Source organism: Echeneis naucrates, chromosome 13 (assembly GCF_900963305.1).
Source record: "Echeneis naucrates chromosome 13, fEcheNa1.1, whole genome shotgun sequence".
Classification (NCBI taxonomy): Eukaryota; Metazoa; Chordata; class Actinopteri; order Carangiformes; family Echeneidae; genus Echeneis; species Echeneis naucrates.
Genome location: NC_042523.1, coordinates 17,591,558 through 17,612,068, shown reverse-complemented (window position 1 = coordinate 17,612,068; position 20,511 = coordinate 17,591,558). Strand labels below are relative to the sequence as shown.

The 20,511-nt window shown below is 38.8% G+C and overlaps 2 protein-coding genes and 3 non-coding genes across 5 annotated transcripts in view; 2 read left to right on the top strand and 3 right to left on the bottom strand.

Moving 5' to 3' along the window:
• The window catches only part of fchsd2 (FCH and double SH3 domains 2), a 47,033-nt gene extending 32,897 nt beyond the window's left edge, over nucleotides 1–14,136 (bottom strand). Inside the window, exons 1-3 of the mRNA XM_029517247.1 lie at nucleotides 14,116–14,136; nucleotides 10,596–10,693; nucleotides 1,982–2,027 (exon numbers count right to left, since the gene is read on the bottom strand). Of these exons, the coding sequence (XP_029373107.1) occupies nucleotides 1,982–2,027; nucleotides 10,596–10,693; nucleotides 14,116–14,136 (165 nt within the window). The remainder of the gene's footprint in view (nucleotides 1–1,981; nucleotides 2,028–10,595; nucleotides 10,694–14,115) is intronic.
• On the bottom strand, nucleotides 3,086–3,159 carry trnat-agu (transfer RNA threonine (anticodon AGU)). The gene has a single exon. It is a non-coding gene; the product is annotated as a tRNA-Thr (tRNA).
• On the top strand, nucleotides 3,989–4,061 carry trnam-cau (transfer RNA methionine (anticodon CAU)). The gene has a single exon. It is a non-coding gene; the product is annotated as a tRNA-Met (tRNA).
• On the bottom strand, nucleotides 4,486–4,559 carry trnat-agu (transfer RNA threonine (anticodon AGU)). The gene has a single exon. It is a non-coding gene; the product is annotated as a tRNA-Thr (tRNA).
• Nucleotides 14,137–16,551: 2,415 nt separating the features above from the next.
• Nucleotides 16,552–20,250, top strand: p2ry2.1 (purinergic receptor P2Y2, tandem duplicate 1). Its single transcript, XM_029517622.1, has 5 exons — nucleotides 16,552–16,657; nucleotides 17,818–18,171; nucleotides 18,616–18,784; nucleotides 19,109–19,454; nucleotides 19,528–20,250. The coding sequence occupies exons 2-5, from the start codon at nucleotides 17,835–17,837 to the stop codon at nucleotides 19,705–19,707; spliced, it is 1,032 nt and encodes a 343-aa protein (XP_029373482.1). The 5' UTR covers nucleotides 16,552–16,657; nucleotides 17,818–17,834; the 3' UTR covers nucleotides 19,708–20,250.
• The last annotated feature ends 261 nt before the right edge of the window (nucleotides 20,251–20,511 follow it).

The following is a 20,511-nucleotide window of genomic DNA, read 5'->3' as shown; positions in this document are numbered from 1 at the left end:
GTATAGAGCACTACATTTGCCAAAATTTGTGGAGGCGGCAAATTCTGGGAAGACCTTTGTCAAGTGTGTGAAGTGGAACATGTTTCCTCGTGTCTCCAAGGCCAGGAATCACTTCCTAATGTGCCATGCATAATGTGTTCACAGCATTGTAAGTGTATTGACTCACCCTTCGTTTCAGATGTTCACCCACTGAGCAAATGGTTTTAAAGGTAGAACTGATGCTTTTTTTAGGCAAACATGTTTCTTAAAATTGCAAAGTGAATGTGCAATGATGCAGTATTTCTTATACATTTTATATTATTTTAAATTACAAAAAATGTAGTAGAGATTGATATCAACTGGGATCATGTCATAGTCAAAAGGTCAGATGGCTTATGCTGTATTTTTTGCATCAAAAGCTACCTGATGTCCCCTACAAGGAATACGTGATAAAGCATAAAAAACTGTTGATATGGTGACAGGCCCAAAGAAATGCATCAATGCATGGTGAACACTGGGCTCAGTCAGATGATCAAACATACTTCCCACTATCACCAACACCCAGGAAGAGTTGCTACATACAAGTACACAACAGGTTGTGTTTCCAGAACAAATTATATGTGTACTAGGCATTTTCACATTTACAAGATAATATTTCTTTACAGCACTAAAAAATATTTAGTCCTGTTAAGAATTAGGACTAAATGTCAAAAATGTTAATTACAACTATATTACAGTTTCACTTAAGTGTTATATTTAAAGAGGAGTCACAAGGATTGGTTAAGTTCTTACGCATTAAACTAAAATATGTCCAGATAATAGCGGTGAGTTTGTCACGTGAGACCATTTAATTCTGCCAATCCCTTCAACGAAAGCCTTAAAAGGAATTTAAGTGTGCCATCTTAATAGACAGTGCTTTAATTGCAAGGGGGTTTACCAATTATCAGCTCCGCTTTGACAAAACACATCACCCCTCACATGGGGCCAACTTTTCCCTGAAAAGCTTTGTGGCAAATTAGATTGGGTTGAACTACTGACCTTCATTTGAACATTTTATCAAGTTTTATTTAATTATTTTTTTCTGGTTGGTTTGTCTATGCACTGACTATGGAGGGTTTCTGAAACAAAAACCATTTACTTTATTTGCACATTAATATAACACTTAAGCAATCTAAATTCAACCTTGTACATTTTGGGATTTGAATCTCCAGGTTATTAAAGCGACACAGCTAGGTCACAAAACTGTATCAATCAAAGGTTGGCTAAGAAGAAGCCACCTTTAAAACGGCAACAAATTAAAGTTGAATTCAATTAAAGTAAACAAGCACAATTAAATGTCATTAAATTGTCATTAAATGTACCACTATTAATGTATTCCCTTTTTCTTAGAAAGAACAAGGTTTATTGGAGTAAGAGCAGAAATTGTTTCAGTTCATTTTGATATTATTGGAAGCCTATTCTTATCCACAAGACCCCAAATGCAAGCAAATGACTGCTAATAAGAAACAGATGGAATTTAAACCTCCTGTGATTGGTGCTTCCACCAACTAAACCACAGCAACATATCAATGGACTATCACAAAGAATCTCAGAGTAAAAAAAAATTCAAAACAGAATTTCACAAAAGCAAACGTTTGAGCTGTTTCTCTGACTGACACATAAAGGCAGTTTTAAGGTCTAAGCAGGTACCAAGACATGATGTACAACCGCAGTGGAAATCAGAAGTGTACAGTACATTTAAAAATATATTTTTCTGTTTATTATTTCAACTTCCACCATCAAAGGCGGAACATTCACGCTGCCAGTGAGCCTCAAATTTATGGCACCTATATTGCAGCAGGGCTAGAAGCTGGTATGTCTGAGTAGTTACTCAGGGAAATGACAGTATTTCCCATTTGCAACTCCTTCATTCACATTCTCCAAGATTTCAGATCTCAGATAGCAATCCTTTCAGTACACATGAAGCTGAGCACAAATTGAACATGAGTCAAGCCAGTCTTACCTGTGCATAGTCCCTCTCCAGTTGTCCCTTCTTTAGACCGTAGCTCCTACAGAGTCACACAGACAGGGATTTGTTTGAGTGTTTGGTTTACATCTCAGAAGTAGACACAAAAACAAAATATATATGTACACATTTTTTCTTTACAGATGCTGTAGGTCTGGCCAACAACATGCACATCCTGGCAACAGAGAGGGCAAAAGTTCTTATCATAGCCTTGGAATTTGTAGAATGAAAAACATAACATTGGATGGCGATTGCACAGCGAGATATAAGTACTGGCTTTGTGCTGAATGACCAAAGCATGTATACTAGAGATGATGTCACCTGTCACCAAATATTGTAGCATAAATGTAGCTACTTCTGTTAAATTATGACAATCATGTAACATGGTTTCATAAAGGAAATGTTTACATTTTGACACAACCCTAAGCCTAACCATTTTTTTTTTAACACTTACACACTAAAGAGCGTGTGTCTACGTTAAGCTGAGATCACAAAGCAAGCATGATATATTTCAATTTAATAATTATAGCATATTACGATTATGCCTTGAAGGTAGCAAAGAGAAGTGGACAGAAACAGCACTTCAGGGTTCACTGGCATTCCTCTTTTGTGGCGGCCCATCATTGCTGACCTTCAGAAAAGGCACTGCTGTGATTCAAACCCAGGTTCTCCTGTTTACTAGACAGGCACTTTAACCTCCTTAGCCTCAGCACCATGTTTTCCCTCTAAATAAGGTGCTCCTTTGTACAATATGTCTAATTGAATGGATGCCAACTAATGTCTTTCACATTGGCAAACAGTGATTATTGCTCTAAGTCTTAGGACCAGGAAAGATTGTCAGGAAAAAAAACTTGCAATTTAATATTAATACTAAATTTGACAAATTTCCCCTACGGTGCTGCTGAGATATTGCGGTTGTGCCACTACTGTTAGTGGAGATTTATAAAAAGCTACTTTTGTTTGCTCTGTCCTTCAAATGGCATTGAGAACACACTATTACTGACTGGATACACACACATTAACCTGTACTCAATCTACATTTGGTACACAGCCTTATTATCACATTGGCACTTTTGTACCATCATTGCTGACCTTCAGAAAAGGCACTGCTGGGATTTAAACCCAGGATCTCCTGTTTACTAGACAGGCACTTTAACCGACTAAGCCACAGTGCCACATCTGCAAATAAGGAAATACCTTCTTCTTTTTTTTTTTTTTTGGTGCGTTAGTTTTTAACAACTAACACGGCAACATAAAATAGATCTCATAACAACCCAAACAAACCTAATCTAATGTTTTATTGCAGTAGGTCTGGGCAACATGCTCAGTGATTTTTTTAAATGATTTATTAAAGCAGCATAGAATAAATTGTATGTGCCCAAAAGATAGGTCCAGTGTATATATGATGAGAAACCATATGCTTTAAACTGCAGAAGCAAATTTAATTCAAACTGCAGCTGACCAAACCTGTGCTATTTAAAATAAACTCCACACAACAGACTTTAAAGGAAGTTATCAACTACAATTAAGCAACAACAGTGAAAGGAAACAGTAGCGGTAACTGCAGAAAGGAAGACAACACTTGTAAGCATGGACAGCATAATTAGTGCCAATTCTCTCTTTGCTAATTACAGCCCAAACAAATAGCGTAGTGCATCTTGTCAAATGTTTCCCAAGGCATCATTTCAGTAAAAGCTGCTGTGTTCAATCTGCTTTTGTAAACAGAGGTTGCTTTAGATTTCTGGGTGTAAAGAATTAAAATTTAATGACTGAACCTGTCTTTGTAATCCTGCACAGAAGAAAAAAACAGAACAAAACAAAACAAAAAAAAAAAAGTATTATCTGCTGAGAGAGGCTGGAGCACATGTTTGGTGTTTAACTCCACCCCCACTGCATATCAGCTGAAATATGACACGCTCCTTCCACCCAACACAGGCACTTCCACCCCCACCTTTCAGCACTGAGTACGCAGTCTAGAATACACACGTTGATTGCACTCTATAGGCCTCGTTGGCGCAGTAGGCAGCGCGTCAGTCTCATAATCTGAAGGTCGTGAGTTCGAGCCTCACACGGGGCAAGTCTTTTGAAACACTATTAATATCAGGAAAGGACTTGAGGATGGAGGAAATGCTGTCGTGATGTCTATGAATATATCTATAACATACAAGTCATGCAAAATGAGACAAATTTGCTGATAATGGTACGAATGTGAAAAGACACGTACTGAAAGGCCAAGGGGGACCAAGAAAACATTAAATCACTTTGATATTAGTTCATTTGTCTATAAAATAAAAAGGCACTGCTGGGATATAAACCCAGGTGCCCCATGTATTTTAACCATAGTCACCTGCACTAAAATTCATCAGGCTGCCAATGGCCAGGACAATGTGAATTGTGCCAAACCTTTTATCTTGTCTAAATCATGCATGAAATGCATCCTCATTGAACATACCAAAAGGACAAAGGGACAACAATAAAACATTATGCCTGTCCAATGGAAAAGGCACTGCTGGGATTCGAACCCAGGATCTCCTGTTTACTAGACAGGCGCTTTAACCAACTAAGCCACAGCGCCCCTGACTACCACCAATCAGCATCAGCTGTCATTCCCCATCCTGCCCAGGTCCAGTGTTCGCCGCATGAAGCAAAACAAATTTAGAGCTGACATCATGTAAGCTGTATTTTTCTCAGATTGGTTAGCCACAACAAAGAAACTCAGGTCAGAGCACACCAGGAAACTGTGACTCCACTCTATCTTTACAGAGAAATAAGTTTTTGGTGTTGTCATAAATCCTCGTGATAGGACCTTTAATTCAGTGATTTGTGATGGGCACCTCTTTTTTTTTTTTTTTTTTTCGTTTTTTTAGCAGGAGCCCTTATTCTGCTAGAACCTGGTGAAACTATAAAACGGCAAAGTTTCATGGTCACACAAGTCAATGATAATTAGCTGACACCTGGGAGTCAATCTTTGCTGCCTTATGAAACATTGGAAGAGAGTTCAAAGACCTGTTGAGCAAATGACTTGAACGCTGTTCTTGTCAGAACTTTGGATAAAGGAGTTTTACTTATTTAAAATAAAAGCCATGTTTAATTGTATCAACTTCTTTCATGCCAATGCAGTTATATTATACATGGACTCTATTTCTGGCACCAAAACACACACATGCAGTGCAAATCCAAATATGAATGGCAGTTCTCTGACACTAACTCAAGCCAATATGAGCATAGACAGAGACAAACAGTAACAACGCATCATCCCTGGGATTATTGGACATGTCTCGCTTTTCATGCTGCCATGGTTACACTATAGCAGAGAGCTCATACATAAACATGCAAACCCAATTATCAGCTTGAAATATCACAATCCCATTCTGGATGTTTGTATAGCTGTGTGCATTGAAGAAAAACAAAACAAAAAACAAAAAAGAAAAAAACAAAACCGTAACCCAAAGGTGCATATGGTCCTGTGTGTATAATGAATGAGTCAAAAAGTAGTGTCAGCATCAGCTGTACATGATACCCTAACGGAAGAGAAAAAAATGCCCAGACATGAAGATATAGTGTGTGTCTGACGTCTGACAGGAAATACTTAAGTGCTTAAGAGTGGACACTAAGTGTGTACTGTTTGTGTGCTTTAATGTATTTGTTGTGTATAGAGCAAAGGGGGCAGTGGGTTAAAAGGCACAGAGAGAGGGAAGAATCAAAATAGGGAAACAGCTGAGATCAATGGTTTACAGAACACAGACCGAGATCAGTCACAATAGGATAAGGAACGTGAGCCACAGACAGAAAGAAGCAGAGGAGGGTGGTCATGTTTTCACAGTTTGTGTTCATTGCAAGGCATAATAGAGTAGATTCTCTGCAAACTCCAGCACACATTTGGACAAATATCAACAGTTTTACTTAATTGTAGAGTAAAGCAAAAAATAAGCTGTGAGCAATAAAGATTTAATAAATGTTATAACTAAGAAAATGTTACAAGACATACTTTATGCTCATGTTTAAGGTATTACCTTTATGCAAACACATCCTACCAGAGGTTGACTTCAACCCTCAATTCCCCAGATCTCAATTTAATTAGGTACCAATCCATGAAGGTCCCACTTCACAACATACAGGACTTAAAGGATCTGCTGCTCACGTCTTAGTGCCAGATACCAAGGCACACCTTCAGAAGTCGAGTAGGGTCCTTGAGAGACGAGGGCTAGTTTACCAGCAAATAGAGGGGCACACATACATTATTAAGCAGATGGTAAGAAAGCTATAACTGATCGCTGTACTTCCACACACGACAAGATAGAAAGAAAAGAAAGTAGTTAAGGTAAGATTGAGTGATTGTATTTATGGGCTGCTCTCTTTTGCTTTACCTAGAAGAGACAGTTTTAACATATGGCATATGTGTCAGGCTTAAGAACAAGATAGTACATGTCAAAGGCCGTACTCTGTGCTCTGACTTCCATCAGGCGGAGGTCAAGGGAAAAAAGAATCTCAGCACAGGATCTTTATTATCATGTTGAGACCAGATCAGAAATGGATACAGGGGCAGAAATAGCTGTCAGAGAAAAGGCTCCTTCTCATTGTAAATAAAGGAGCGTGGCCATAACATCGTAGGGAATTCTTGTTCTGATCAGCTGTGGCTTTTAAAAGAGAAGTCAGAAAGCTCTCTGTGGTGACATATAGACATTCCTCAAGTCAAAATACAGTTTGTAGTTCGTAGATGTCACAATTTGAGATTATAATACTTGCATCTGTTACACAAAAAAAGCTTCTACCCCGAAGGACTGCTTAGAGCCACATCATGGCTAAATAATCAGAAGAAATTATATCTGCTGACACTGCTGTGACGGGGACTAAAGCTAATTGAGCATTATGTCACACATCATACAAATCCTAAAAACTGCCGTTATGGTGCACAGATAACGATAAAAAAAACCTAAACAGAAATACTACCTTATTAAGAAAATATTACATACACCAACATACTCCAAAACAACCTCATCACAAACTACCCATTACTACTTTCGCCATTACCTGAGGATTCCTTTAGTTGGAAAGGATCACTTCACTCATTTTGAGACAGAAAGAATACGGTCATCATTCAGCCATCTCAGCCTCTCATACTCTTGTTATTTAGAATAATAGCAGAAGTTGTCTGTGCCTTCATTTAACCAATTACTGAGGCCACCTAATTACATTAGCTGGGCGTGAATCAGCATTGCATTAATCTGGGCCTTTTGTTTCCTGATGACTCCTTGCTCTTCCTCATTCTAAATTATGTAGGCTGCAGAGAAAATCATTAATGATAGCATTCTGGGTTCAAATTGGGAAGGCTCATCTCTCTACTCAGCATGAGAACTCATTATGTTTTAATGATATCTGCAGATAATTCCTAGGATTTGGTCAATAAATTTGAGCAAAAAGCAAATTCCATTCATTCCAAGCAAATGCGCTACAAAAAAAAAAACTCTGTTTTCTACACCAGTCCTGACAGCAGCCATAAAAAGTAGCACCTTGTTTTTTCACCTCATCTACACAATTAATGATGCTCTTTGCAGTTTTTACTCTAAGTACTCTACAATGAAACTGATTTTACATCACAACCTGCCTACAAGTTTCCACTCTTAAAAGGAGTGGACTATTCTAAAGGCACTCCACATCATCTTGCTAATCATGAGAAGAACACTGTGCTGCAAGGCAAAGGATCATGTCTTGATGATCCAAATCTACAGTTAAAATCAATACAAGAGAACTGCAATTCTTCAAATTGCTCATCTTCTATCAAGCAAGAGTGACGGACAGGGTCCATTTCAAAGGCAGGTCAATATCACTAAATGTGTGAAGATGAATACAGGCTGGTCTGGTTTAAGGTGCTTGAAGACGGCGGTGGTATGTTTGCAAGTTTGAGTGTGTGTGTTGTTTGTTGAGGCAGACATAAGGGTATGGAGGATTTAGCTGGATTGAGGACATCAAGTTTACTCCCTGAGTCCACCAACACATCATAGTTTTCTCCTCTCTCTCTGATCCTCCCCTAAAGCTACTCCAGCTAAAATGTCGTCTCAGAGGATTAAAGACACTCCCCTTTCTCTTTCATTCTTTAGTCTTTCCATCTGTGATGTGCTCCTTTTGCGTTTTATTGTATGGTCCCTTTTTCTTTCAGTTTTCCGACAAACAGTCAAAGACGTAGCTAAATAGCAGAATTCCTTACAGCGACTTGTGAATGTGTGTAAGTGTTACCACTGTGTGCTTTGATTAAAGCCAGCCTGTGGATTAATTAGGGTAAATAACCTAAGAGCAGCTTTTTGGATTTAAGAGTTAAAATCTACTGTAGGCTTTACACAGGAAATTGAGTGCCTTTTTTCTGTATGTCATATGTATATGGCCGACAAGTGTCCTGTCCTCCAGGCTCCAGCTATTTTAAAGATGATGTCAGCACCTCAGCAAATGTTTTGGGATGCAATTTAAGTCCATATAAACAATTGATTGATATGATCAATATAATTTTCCTCTTCATATTTGTACAGGCAACCACAGAGTAGGGCTGGACAAAATGGCCAAAATCGCAATATATTTTCTTTTAATTTTAGTTGATATAATTTCAATATTGGTATGGATTTTTATAAAAATACCATGAATGCTCACAATGGATGACAATCCTTACAAACTTAAATTAGTTTTAAATTATCCATCCATCTTCTACTGCTTTTTCTGTTACCAGGTCGTGGGGCTGCTGGAGCCAATCCCAGCTCACACTGGACGAGGGGCGAGGTAAACCCTGGACAGGTTGCCAGTCCATCACAAGGCGTCTATGAAACCTTCGCCTATAAAACTAATATATTTAATATAATATTAAATCATGTCGGCTGCAAAAGTTGTATAAATATAAAAACTGTGAGTAGATTATTTTTATATATATTTATTCATATTTTTATTCAGCCTTCATATAGAAACAAGAAACTAATCACAGTCAAATAAATTAAATCTACTGATCATGTGCCAGTGGTGACATAATGAAATGATGGCAGTACCCTGTAATGAACAAAGTCAGTGACAGATGCTCTAAATAATGTATGTCAAAATATGGGAAATGTGTTTAAAAACCATATTGCCATTATTGAAATGTTTAATACATAATATATATTGATTGAATTATTGTCCAGTCCTACCACACAGACTTCTGTAAAACCCCACCATGTTTTTCTAGACAGCTGTCACTTCCTTTTCAAGACAAGACAAAGTCCCATTTTCCTTTTCAAATATACATTAGGAAAGAAGCACATGGCAATCAAATCTATTGACAAAGGATCTATAATTGCTGATAGATTGACTTGGTTGCTCATTGTTGTTCTTTTCACATGTGAAGAGTAACAGTAGTCAGAGTCATGCACAGTGAAAGCCCATCTTGCTTCTGATGTGAATTTCATATCTTATAACCCTTGTGATCTCTAAGTATGATGAATGCCACATCAGCTAAAGGGAAAAAATACACCCTCAGTATCTTGCCCAAGGACACAATGACAAAGCAGATGCTTGTTGCTGCAGGGGCACGAGTTTGAGTCTCCCTAATCACTGCACCACCCTGCTGCTTCTGATTTTTTTTTTTTTAAAAACACAGGATCGGGTCTTCAGAAATGACTACAAATCATTAATGGCTAGAGGAGCATACTGATAAAACACTGCAGGCAGCGTCTTTCAACTATAAAAGATACAAAGTCAAGAGGGGCCTCTTTACCTGATGGCCTTTATCTCCATCCCTTACTGACTAATAGAACTAACACATTGTGGTTGCATATGCTTAACCAGCTCTTTCACTGTCCCCACAAGTGAGAGAGAGACCAGGGCCTTGTTCTTGCTCCAAAACCCAGCAGCAACAAAGAAATCTGTTCTCAAACAGCTGGAGCTGCCCCCAAGAGTGAGAGCGAGAGCAGACAAAAAGTCTCAGAAAGAGAAAAGGTAGAGAAAGCATGGAAATGAGAAACAGGGAGTAAAACAGACATGGAAGTAGAGAGCATTAGTGAGTTTGCTGTCATAAATAGTCAATGCTTAGTCAACACAGAAAATGAGAGCGTGTGAAGGAACAAGGGTTTCCTCCCTTTGCCAAATCCAAAAGGGAAAACTGCCAGACTCACACGTCATGAGTAAACAGAGCACAGCCAAAATGAAAGAGAGCTAGGGAGGCAGATTAAAAAAAAGATAGTCAGAGTGAAAGAGACAGACAAAAATGGAACTGAGGGAGAAGGAAACGATGACAGACAGAGATACGGATTGAAATTTGGAAAATAAGGAAAAGAGGAAGACAGAAACGAAGGAGTTGGAGAGCAGGAAAAGGGCAGCAGGAAATTCCTTAATTTTCCCAACCCTTTGTCCTCCTCAAAAAACTGAAATATGACAATACCCTCCTCCTTTTTTTTCCACTCTCATACCACTCCTCCCTGACTCATTACTTGTTTCTTTTTCTTTGCATGGCTGTGTATATTTGTACATGCAGTCAGTAATGATGACTAGATTTCAATTCATCCCGTAGATGGTGAGCACATTCCTGAGTTTCTTTTCAGTTGATGAGATTAAGATTGTGTCTGTACAAGAAGTGCATGACCACAAGACTTGTTCATACCTCATGTCTTCCAGCAGATCACATTCGGTCTGGTGTTTAAAGTGCAGTCTTGTCATCTGCTCCGTGTGTGTGTTTTTCAGCTCCTGTGTCACTTTGACCTGGAGGAAATGAAAGGAAACGTCAAGTGAAAAATTTGTTCTTCATTCAGCCTTCTGGTCTGCAGACATCTCACCCTAGGCTCACATTCACCTACAGTAAACCCAATATGCAATAAAACATCAGTCCTTCTGTATTGATGCAATCATAAAAATCACTAATGAGATGAAACCATCATATGTGATTTTAGTTGCCAAAGTAGAGCCACCTTGTCAGAGAAGAGTTCAGAGAATGATGAATGCCTGCATGAAATCCAAAGTACAGTAACAATTTCAGTGGCTATATCAACCAATTAACCAATTGTCTGATTTAAAAAAAAAAAAAAAAAAAAAAAAAAAAAAAAAAAAAAACATCTAAAAAAAAATAGTGACCTTGGGCCTTCAAATGCATCGTCAAAGACTAGACCACTTTTTCATCATTACTGCTTTGTTGTGTCTCTGATTAAACATTTGACAGATAAAATCAGACACAGACTTTTCTTGTCCTCAACGAATGGATTGTACAAGTTTTGATTTTACTTCACTTATTATTCGCTATCAAAAAATACTCACCTCTAGAGTCACTGTGGCCAACATACAATGCCCCTCCCACCCAAATGATAATAATAAAATAAAATAAAAATCACTTGTCATCTATCTTGAGTCGGCTCAGCTCTTGATTGAAGTGGAAGAAATACATACGTAAACACACACCCCCATCAGTAATCCCACAGTGTTAACAATCCGCATCAGGGTTTAGTCAGTCTATTGCTGAAGGAGGCATTTTGCAGTTAGGGGTGACTGAGTCCATGCACATTAGGAAGAGATGCAAATTGCACAAAAATACATTTTGGGTTGATCTGACCAGAGGCTCTAACCTGTACGCACTCACACTGTCTTGCACAAAACAGACAGAGAGCTCACGCTTTATAAGATAACAAACAAGCATACATACACACAACCACACCTCCTGCCAACACACACGGAGTCACTGTGAAGGTCATTGTGTATTGTCGGGTGAATTCCATCGGCTTTTCACCAGAGTAACAGTGGGTAAATTCATGACTGTTCTGTTCAGACAAAACAATCAACAACATAACAGGGGCAAAACTGGCACCCACACACACAGCAACACACACTGGTCCTTTTTTTCATGTGCTGTGCCTTTGAAGATAAGGAGGGAGTGGTTCATTACATTATCAGGGCAAAGTGACTTCACTTGATTTCACCTACTATCACTCATCAGAAACCACAGGGAGAGAAGAGGAGAAGCAGAGAGGCAAAAGGGCGGGCGAGGAGACAAAGTGACAGGAAGTACGGTTATGGTTGAGGAGATGTTATGTATGAGAGAGGGTGAAGAATATGAAGTGTGAGTAATAGTAAGAAGGAACAGAGCGATATATGGGTGGGGAAAAAAAATACTTAGTGACAGGAAGAAGATGAACACTACCGTGAAAAAGATCGGACATGGAGAAGTTAATTATGAGTCAGAGTGGAATCGAAATTCAGCATACTAGAGTTCATGTTGGAGGGTCCAGCTGGTGGCGTGATAGATGATGCAGCAGGTAGCTCTGAAACACTGCTCAGAAAGTGGAGCCTGTCAGGGAACGGATGTGAATCTTTTATGCTTTTGAATTCAACATCCAACGTAAAATATGTGCATGTAACTGTGAGTGAGAAGAATACTAATAGAATATCAACAGTTAACTAATTAGGTGATGTCAAGAAATCTATACCAAGATAAATTAACAGGTTTAACAATGCATTTATTTTGTAGCTATTTTGTATTGGGGTTCACGTTTTATAATGTGTATCCTCTTAAATGGTGTGGTTTTTATTTGTTTGTTTTTTTGTTGTTGCTTACACATCTTCCATGCAGAGCCACTGTGTCTTGTTACGCAATTTTTTTTCAATAAATATAATAATATAAATTATAGTTTAGTTTATAAATATACTATATTGATAGCTGATATTTATAAATGTTTTGGTTTCCATTCTTCAACCTCATCTGTGCCCTTACTTAATTTAAGCCTTCTAACACAAATATATGCGTTGGCTGTATGTGTAATGCTGGAGGAGAAATGATTAGTCTCTAGCAGCCAAATCCTGGCATACTCTGCTTGTGGTGGTGTGGAGTGTAATGAGAGCACCAGCCACAGTGGCAGGGGATAAAAGGTCAGTATGTGGCTATTTTGTCTTATTATTAGGAGTATTTTCATGGCAAACTGTATGGGGAAGAATAAGAATAGCTGACATATGACAGTTACGAAATCCATATGCTTGATTGTCCATTGTGGAACAAAAGAATCATGGAGGTGGTCTCTTCAGCCTCTGTAATGAAAGGACCTGTTCCAGGATGTGTGTGTGTGTGTGTGTGTGTGTGTGTGTGTGTGTGTGCGTGTGTTCCTGTGCCTGCATGCATGTTTGTTTCACAGGCATGACATGACATGTTCCAAGGCCAGTCTATGTCTAGAAACCCAGAGCATAAATGGCACTAGGGGAATATGTAGTAATTAAGAGAAAACGGCACTGAGGTTCACAGCAGGGTAATTGGCTCTCATGCATCTATTTCAGGACGTGTGACACACACATATAGAAACCAGTGGACCAGCAACTTCCAACACACACACACACACACACACACACACCGGATCCCCAGCTATAGGGGACTAGGTGGTCTCCTCTAAGCCCATACACAATCAATACCGTCTCCTCTGTGTGTGTGTGTGTGTTTGCTGTTTTAGCCAGCTCAGCCTCTGATGTGCCCACAGATGGATTTAAGGTCTTCCCTTGAGGCAAGAAGCATCACAACGTGGAGAAAGAGACAGCGTTCATTGTGCTGTCAGACACTGATGCCTCATCTTTACAACATACAAAATCAGCACCTGAGCACAACGCTACCACACGCTGTATGAACAATCACCGGACCGCTGCTAGCCACGATATTAATGTCACAAGTAAACGTGCGATTTCTGTTTTGTTTTTTTGTTTGTTTGTTTTTTTAACCATTCAAACTTGTGTCTCCACAGCACAACGTATTAAACGGCCAGAAAAAAATTGTTGTGTTGGGTTTCCTTGTTTTTTTTTTTTTACTTTCTAATGTGTTCCGGTGCTTGTAGTATGAGTCGCCTCATGTTAGCCCACCTAGCGCTTTCTAGCTAGCGGTATTTGACGTCTGACGGGCCAACGGCTGGACAGATGCAGATTAATGTCACCGGGTTACCAGCCTAACCCAGCTAGCAAACGCTGCTAATGTTGGCTAACAAATGTATCTCCTCTCCCCCCCCCTACTCCTCCTCCTCCACCTCCACCTCCACCTCCTCACAGCTTAATGTTGTAAAGCCTTCAGCATCAGACGCTGTTGGTAAAACACGACATCTGCATGTGAGGTTAACTACAGTTATCTGTCATTGTCTTTAGACATTACGGGCTCTCAAATCACTCACCTTCCTCGGCGGCGGCTGCATTTTGGAGTATTGACATGAATGTTATTTCCCTTGTGAGATGTAATTCCAAGAGGAAATTCCTAATTTAAAAAAAAAAAAAGAAAGAAAGAAAAAAAAAAGAAAAAGAAAAGTGTGGGACTAATAATTTGTATCCTCAAACAAAACAAAACAGAAAGAAAAAAAGAAAAAAAAAAAGCCCTCCCCTCCAAGACGACAGGGAGGAGGAAAGAGTGGAGTTAGATTTGTACTCCGGCGGCCATGATTGATGATAAATGGCTAGTTTATACAGAGCAAGAAAACTGACGCGACGAGGAGAGGCTGGACGCACTCGTGTTAGTCTCTGCCACTACTAGAGGCACTGGTGTGTACTGTGTTGTTGTAGAGCAGCAGACAGGCGGGGAGGAAAGAAAACGAGCAAAAAGGAAGGGATGGGGAGGTATTAACGGGGATCCCCGGCAGACACTAAGTCCAACGGCGCCCCGTTGTGGCTCATAACAAGATAACAAACGTCGGCTGCAGAAAAAGGGGAGCCTTTTCTCTGTCTCTCCTATCTCCTCCTTCAGAAACGACCATGAACGCTCATCCAGTTTCAAAAAAGGATAACAAAAAAATATATATATATAATAAATAAATAAAAAATAAGAAAAATAAAAACAACCGATTAAGCACCGAGCATCAGCGCCTTTCTCTGTGAAAATGTGAAAGTCTGACAGTGACAGAAGGAGGCTGCGTCCTGCAGACCTGCATAGCAACAAGAAACCGCAGTCGATCAAAGAAACATCGATCGGGGAGTAGATTTAAAAAGAAGAAGAAGAAGAAGAAGAAGAAGAAGAAGAAGATAGAAATAGAGGGGAGAAACACATCCTGCATTTCACAAGTGTTGTTTTGAAAAATGTTAATTATTACAAAAAGATACTAGGCTTCAGCCTATATCAACACACACACATACACATACACATGCACATACATATATATATATATAAAGGATTGATAAATATATCTTCTTTTTTTTGCATGTGTGGTATAATAGGGAGGTGACAAGATTAAATAGGGTCTCTGGGTTCATATGGACTGTGTGCAGCTGATGGGTGAAAAATTAAAGGAATCCATTACAGCAGACTAGGTGCAAAACTCCTTGTAATGAGTTCCCAGCAGCAGCTGCCGCTTTGTAATAGTGGCACATGTGCAGATTGTCTGGGTTGGATGTGGTTGCTCATGGTTTAATGGTAATCAGGCATTGAAATATTTGTGCTGTAGGATGTGAGTCAATACACAGCTCAATAAACCACTGTACTGGCCTTGGGTTACCACAAAAGTGAAACTGGAATTTTAAGATAAAATCAAATAAATTCAAATAGACCTCTCAAGGCTAATGCTGGGAAAAAATTAAGTAAATGTTATTGTTGCCCAGAAATACAAGTGCTCACACTGTTGCTGCCAGTAATGCCAACAAAGCACAGATAGTTATGTGGTTGACAAGTTCAAAGCAGTAATGTCGTAAGCAAATGAGTGAGTGGTAATATTAACCCCCCCACCCCCCACCCCACGCATGAATTTTTGACAAATTGGCTGGACATATAACAGTCACTGGAGGGGCAGGTATTTCATCTCATGTCTCCTACGTGCCATGGCCAAGGTTAAGGTTAAGGACTGTGTAATCATTAATACACATAGTCGCTGGAGCAGGTAAGCCATTAAGTATTCTTTCTCACCTTTCTTGTCGGTATAACATTTTAAAATAGCACACAAATTTAGGAACTTTTAGATGCACACACACACACACACACACACACAGAAAAAAAATGCATCTCTCAACACCCATACACATAACTTTCTGCCAGCAGCACAGGAGAAAATGGCTGTCAGTTATAGTTTAGTCATATTGTTTTTGTTTGGATCCTGCCAAAATGCTTACAGTTTATGATCTCTTCTATGATTTGACCTAGTAGTGTCTGAATTTCAGCCCGAGGAGAGCTAAGAGGTTTTTCGTTTTGTTTTGTTTTAGATATCTTTAAAGTCTAATAACAAAGTCCTCTAAAGGTATTTTTCTTTGATAGATAGATAGATAGATAGATAGATAGATAGATAGATAGATAGATAGATAGATAGATAGATAGATAGATAGGTAGGTAGATAGATAGGTAGGTAGATACATAGATAGCTTGATGGATGTCTGGATAAAATTTGAATATGCGTGATTTAAAACCATCTTTTTTGTACTTTAACAATCAAGAATAATACCTTAATAAGTTTAAAAAATTGAATGTTTTAGTAGGTTAATGACAGCTTTGTTTGCTTCCTGTCCATTTGACGAAGAGACCAATGGGACAGTGAGCCTCAGGCCAAAATGAGCAGCTGTATACAGGCTCCAGCTCGTCAGACAGACACACCTTGAGGTTTTACACTCACTCAAGTATCTGAGTTGCGCATGCTCTCATAAACACTGCCAAATACGCACTGTATCTATGTAACTCTTCAGAATGAGGATACATTACAGGATGGTCATTTCATGACAGTCTTTGAAAGACAAGAGCTCTCAAGTGTAAGTAACATTTTTGGCAGGATTTTGTGTTTGTGGTAGGGTAGTTTTAATATGAAACCATTTTAATTATTGCCAAAAAGTAAGAAGTGGTCAGTGCGGAATGGCATGCATGAAGCAAGTCAGGAGTATTCAGAGGGGGGTACAAAAGGGGCCACTCTGTCTGATGTCTGTTATCTATTAAAAAGAGTGGACTGTAGGTGAACTAGTCTGTAAACTCGGAAACAAATAAGTCGAGCATCTATCGTCTAATTTGCATGTGAAGTTTTCAAGGTGCCATTTCTCGGATGCTTTGTGACAGGTTTGAACTTGAGTGTGTGGATAAACACATTTACTGAGGATTATAGAAACGGACTGAGGTAGCAGTATAGCGTAGTGTAATTTGCATGCCAAAGAGAAGAAGAGAGTGAGGTTCAAACAGGCTCTCATAACAAAGTCTGGTTTGAGTTAAAAAGTTACTCTCCTGTCTTTCCCTCTCTCTGCTGTGAGATTTTGGAAATTTTGACATGCAGTGCCAAAATGAATTCTCTGCATTAGAACATAGCTGCATTGAAACATTTAGTTAAAAAAAACCCAAAATAAATAAGGTGCGACTTAGATATGTTAAGAGACTTGCAGAGGGAAAGTACAATAAGCTGAGACAACTTTAGAAATGTCAAGAGTTTATCATGACTCATAAGATGAACCTGTTGGACTAGATGGTAGATGGTAAACAGTACAAGCTGTTATATATATAAGATCCGAAGGCAGGATAGATAGATAGATAGATAGATAGATAGATAGATAGATAGATAGATAGATAGATAGATAGATAGATAGATAGATAGATAGATAGATAGATAGATAGATAGATAGATAGATAGATAGATAGATAGATAGATAGATAGATAGATAGATAGATAGATAGATAGATAGATAGATAGATAGATAGATAGATAGATAGATAGATAGACAGACAGACAGACAGACAGACAGACAGACAGACAATATATACACGATAAAGTCACATCTTATTCAGTGCACTCTGTTTCTGAATCAACGGTAACTGACAGACTACATGCTGTATGCTTAAATTTGGATATTCGAACAAATGGGATGATGAAAGATTGGACTTAATTTCATTTCGTTTTCATTCCTAAACTTGGCTCTTGTCATTTCTCCAGGTGTTCCAACAATCAGGATGGCTTTTTCTGCAAGCAACATGCCTAACCAAAGCAATGTCAGTGACTTCTACTGTAAATTTGACGAAGAGTTTAAATATATTCTCCTTCCTGTCAGCTATGCCCTGGTCTTTGTGATCGGCCTGGCACTGAATGCCACAGCTTTGTATGTGATTGTATTTCGTACAAAACGCTGGAAGCCATCCACTGTCTACATGTTCAATCTGACGATGTGTGACACGCTCTACATCTTCACTCTGCCCTTCCTCGTCTATTACTATGCTGATGAGAATGACTGGCCCTTCAGTGAGCCATTCTGCAAGCTTATACGGTTCCTGTTTTATGCCAACTTATACGGTACAGTTTCGATATAGTGAAGCACCATACACAAACATCTAATCAGTTTTGTCTGTATGACTGCAGGGTAATAAATAATGATACAATCTATTATAATGGAGAATATGAGATATTAGTTATCCAAGTAAATACAAAATACTGTAATACACATAGACATAGTGGGGTTTGATAATAACAATATAATAATAATATAATGACAATATCAAATTACGTAAAATGATGAAATTCAAAAAGATACTTACACTACTGATACAGAACAAAATAACAAAATATAACACTAATAGTACACAATGAGACATGAAGCGACACTCTACAACACATGATGTTATAAAACAACAATATAAGATATATTAGTATAATAAGAGCAACGGATGGCAAAATATAACAAGTTAAACACAATGTACAACAATAATCAATCATTAATGATGAATCTCACTCTGGTAGGTTCCATACTGTTCCTGTGCTGTATCAGTCTCCATCGGTTTGTGGGCATCTGCTATCCAGTCCGCTCCCTTTACTGGATCAATGCTCGCCGGGCCCGGCAGGTGTCTATGGCAGTGTGGGCAATTGTTTTATTCTGTCAGGCACCTGTTCTCTACTTCTCAAGAACTAGGTGATGCAATTTTGCACAACTTTCTTCTTTCCTTGCTTTCATTTTTCATTCCATTCCTACTTACTTTTTATCATTATGCATTCTGTTGAAGGTGTCTGTATCAAACTGTGACTATTGATTTTTGTGGCACATCAGTTTTACCAAGTACCTTATCACAGGCTGCTTTAATGATACACTTGAGTAAAGAATCACCCCTCAGCTAATACATTTACACATTATCTCCTTTCTTTCAACAATTCTATCATCCTCTTTGGTTTACTGCCAAATTAGGTAGAAATTGGATTTAATTATCCTAAACTACTGTAATGTTATCTCACTTGCCAGGGATGTGGACACAGAGCGGATCTGCTACGATACGACCAGCCCAGAGCTTTTCGATGACTTCCTGGTATACAGCTCAGTCGTGTCAGTGCTGATGTTTGCCCTGCCATTCATGGTGGTGATGGTGTGCTATGGCCTCATGGTGCGGAAGCTTTTAGAGCCTAGCTTTGGGACTGAAAGGGGAGCTGAAAGTGAGAGGGGAGGCCTGGCAGGGCGTCGATGCAAGCAGAAGTCAGTGAAGATGATTATCATCGTGCTGGCAACTTTCATGCTCTGCTTCCTCCCTTTCCACCTCACCAGGAGCCTTTACTACTCTTTCAGATACCTGAGGCAGGTCGACCCAGCACAGGTGAGAACAAACACATATCTTTCATATGATGGCTTGAAAAGTTCCGCATGTCATTTTTCTATATGTTCATCAGGTCAGCTGTAACTTGCTGGAGGCATCCAGTATTGCCTACAAAGTCACTCGACCTTTTGCCAGTGCCAACAGCTGTGTGGACCCTATCCTTTACTTCCTGGCTGGGCAGGAAATTCGCAGTAATCTCACCAAGAAGAAACGTCGCCCACAAAAAAATGCACAAGCACAAACCAATGCCTGACAACAAAACTCTGATCCAATCCCTGAAATTATCATTGTAAGGATAGAAAAAGTAGTTGTGATGCTCACAAGGGGACTTTTCATTATAAAAGGCCAGTTACCTGTTTGGCAAGCACAAGACTTCTGACGGTGCGATCTCTCTGTGAAGAAACAGACATGTTTTCAAGACATAATTAATTAATCCTTACATAATGCTCTTTTAGGAAAGTATCTTTTTCTTCGTTATAAATTTCATGGGTACAGACAAAGATGTAAAGGCATAGTATTTATTTAGACCTTTTACTCCAAACAAATAAAAAACAGAAAAATGTTAGTTTTACTCAACTGTGTTGTTTTGACTGGACAGCTATAGCACATTTTGTATGTTTGTGTAGGACCAAATTCTCTCTTTGGGCACGTTATGCTTTTTGTTTTGATTGTCCTGGAGAAGTATGGGTCTGTGTGTATGTGTTTGTCACTTTGGTTGCTAAAAGGAACAAAAAGAAGAAACTAATAGTAATCATAATACCAACAACAATAATACATTATAATAAAAATGTACACATTTTTCACATGGTTGTGGTCAAACTTTTTTGTTATTTAAATCTCTCACTATACAGAACTTATAATCTAATATGTGTGAAGCCAGTCATAGTTAATGAATGCTAGCCAAGAAACCGAATGGGTATTACTGTTAGTCTATAATATATTTGTTCAGGAAAACAGGGAGATTTTGCTTTCCCTTTGCTGTCACTTTATTTATTCTGTCTCAGAAGGTAGTGGTGTTTGAAACCACTGTCTTTAGATAAAAGTTATGAGTCTGGGA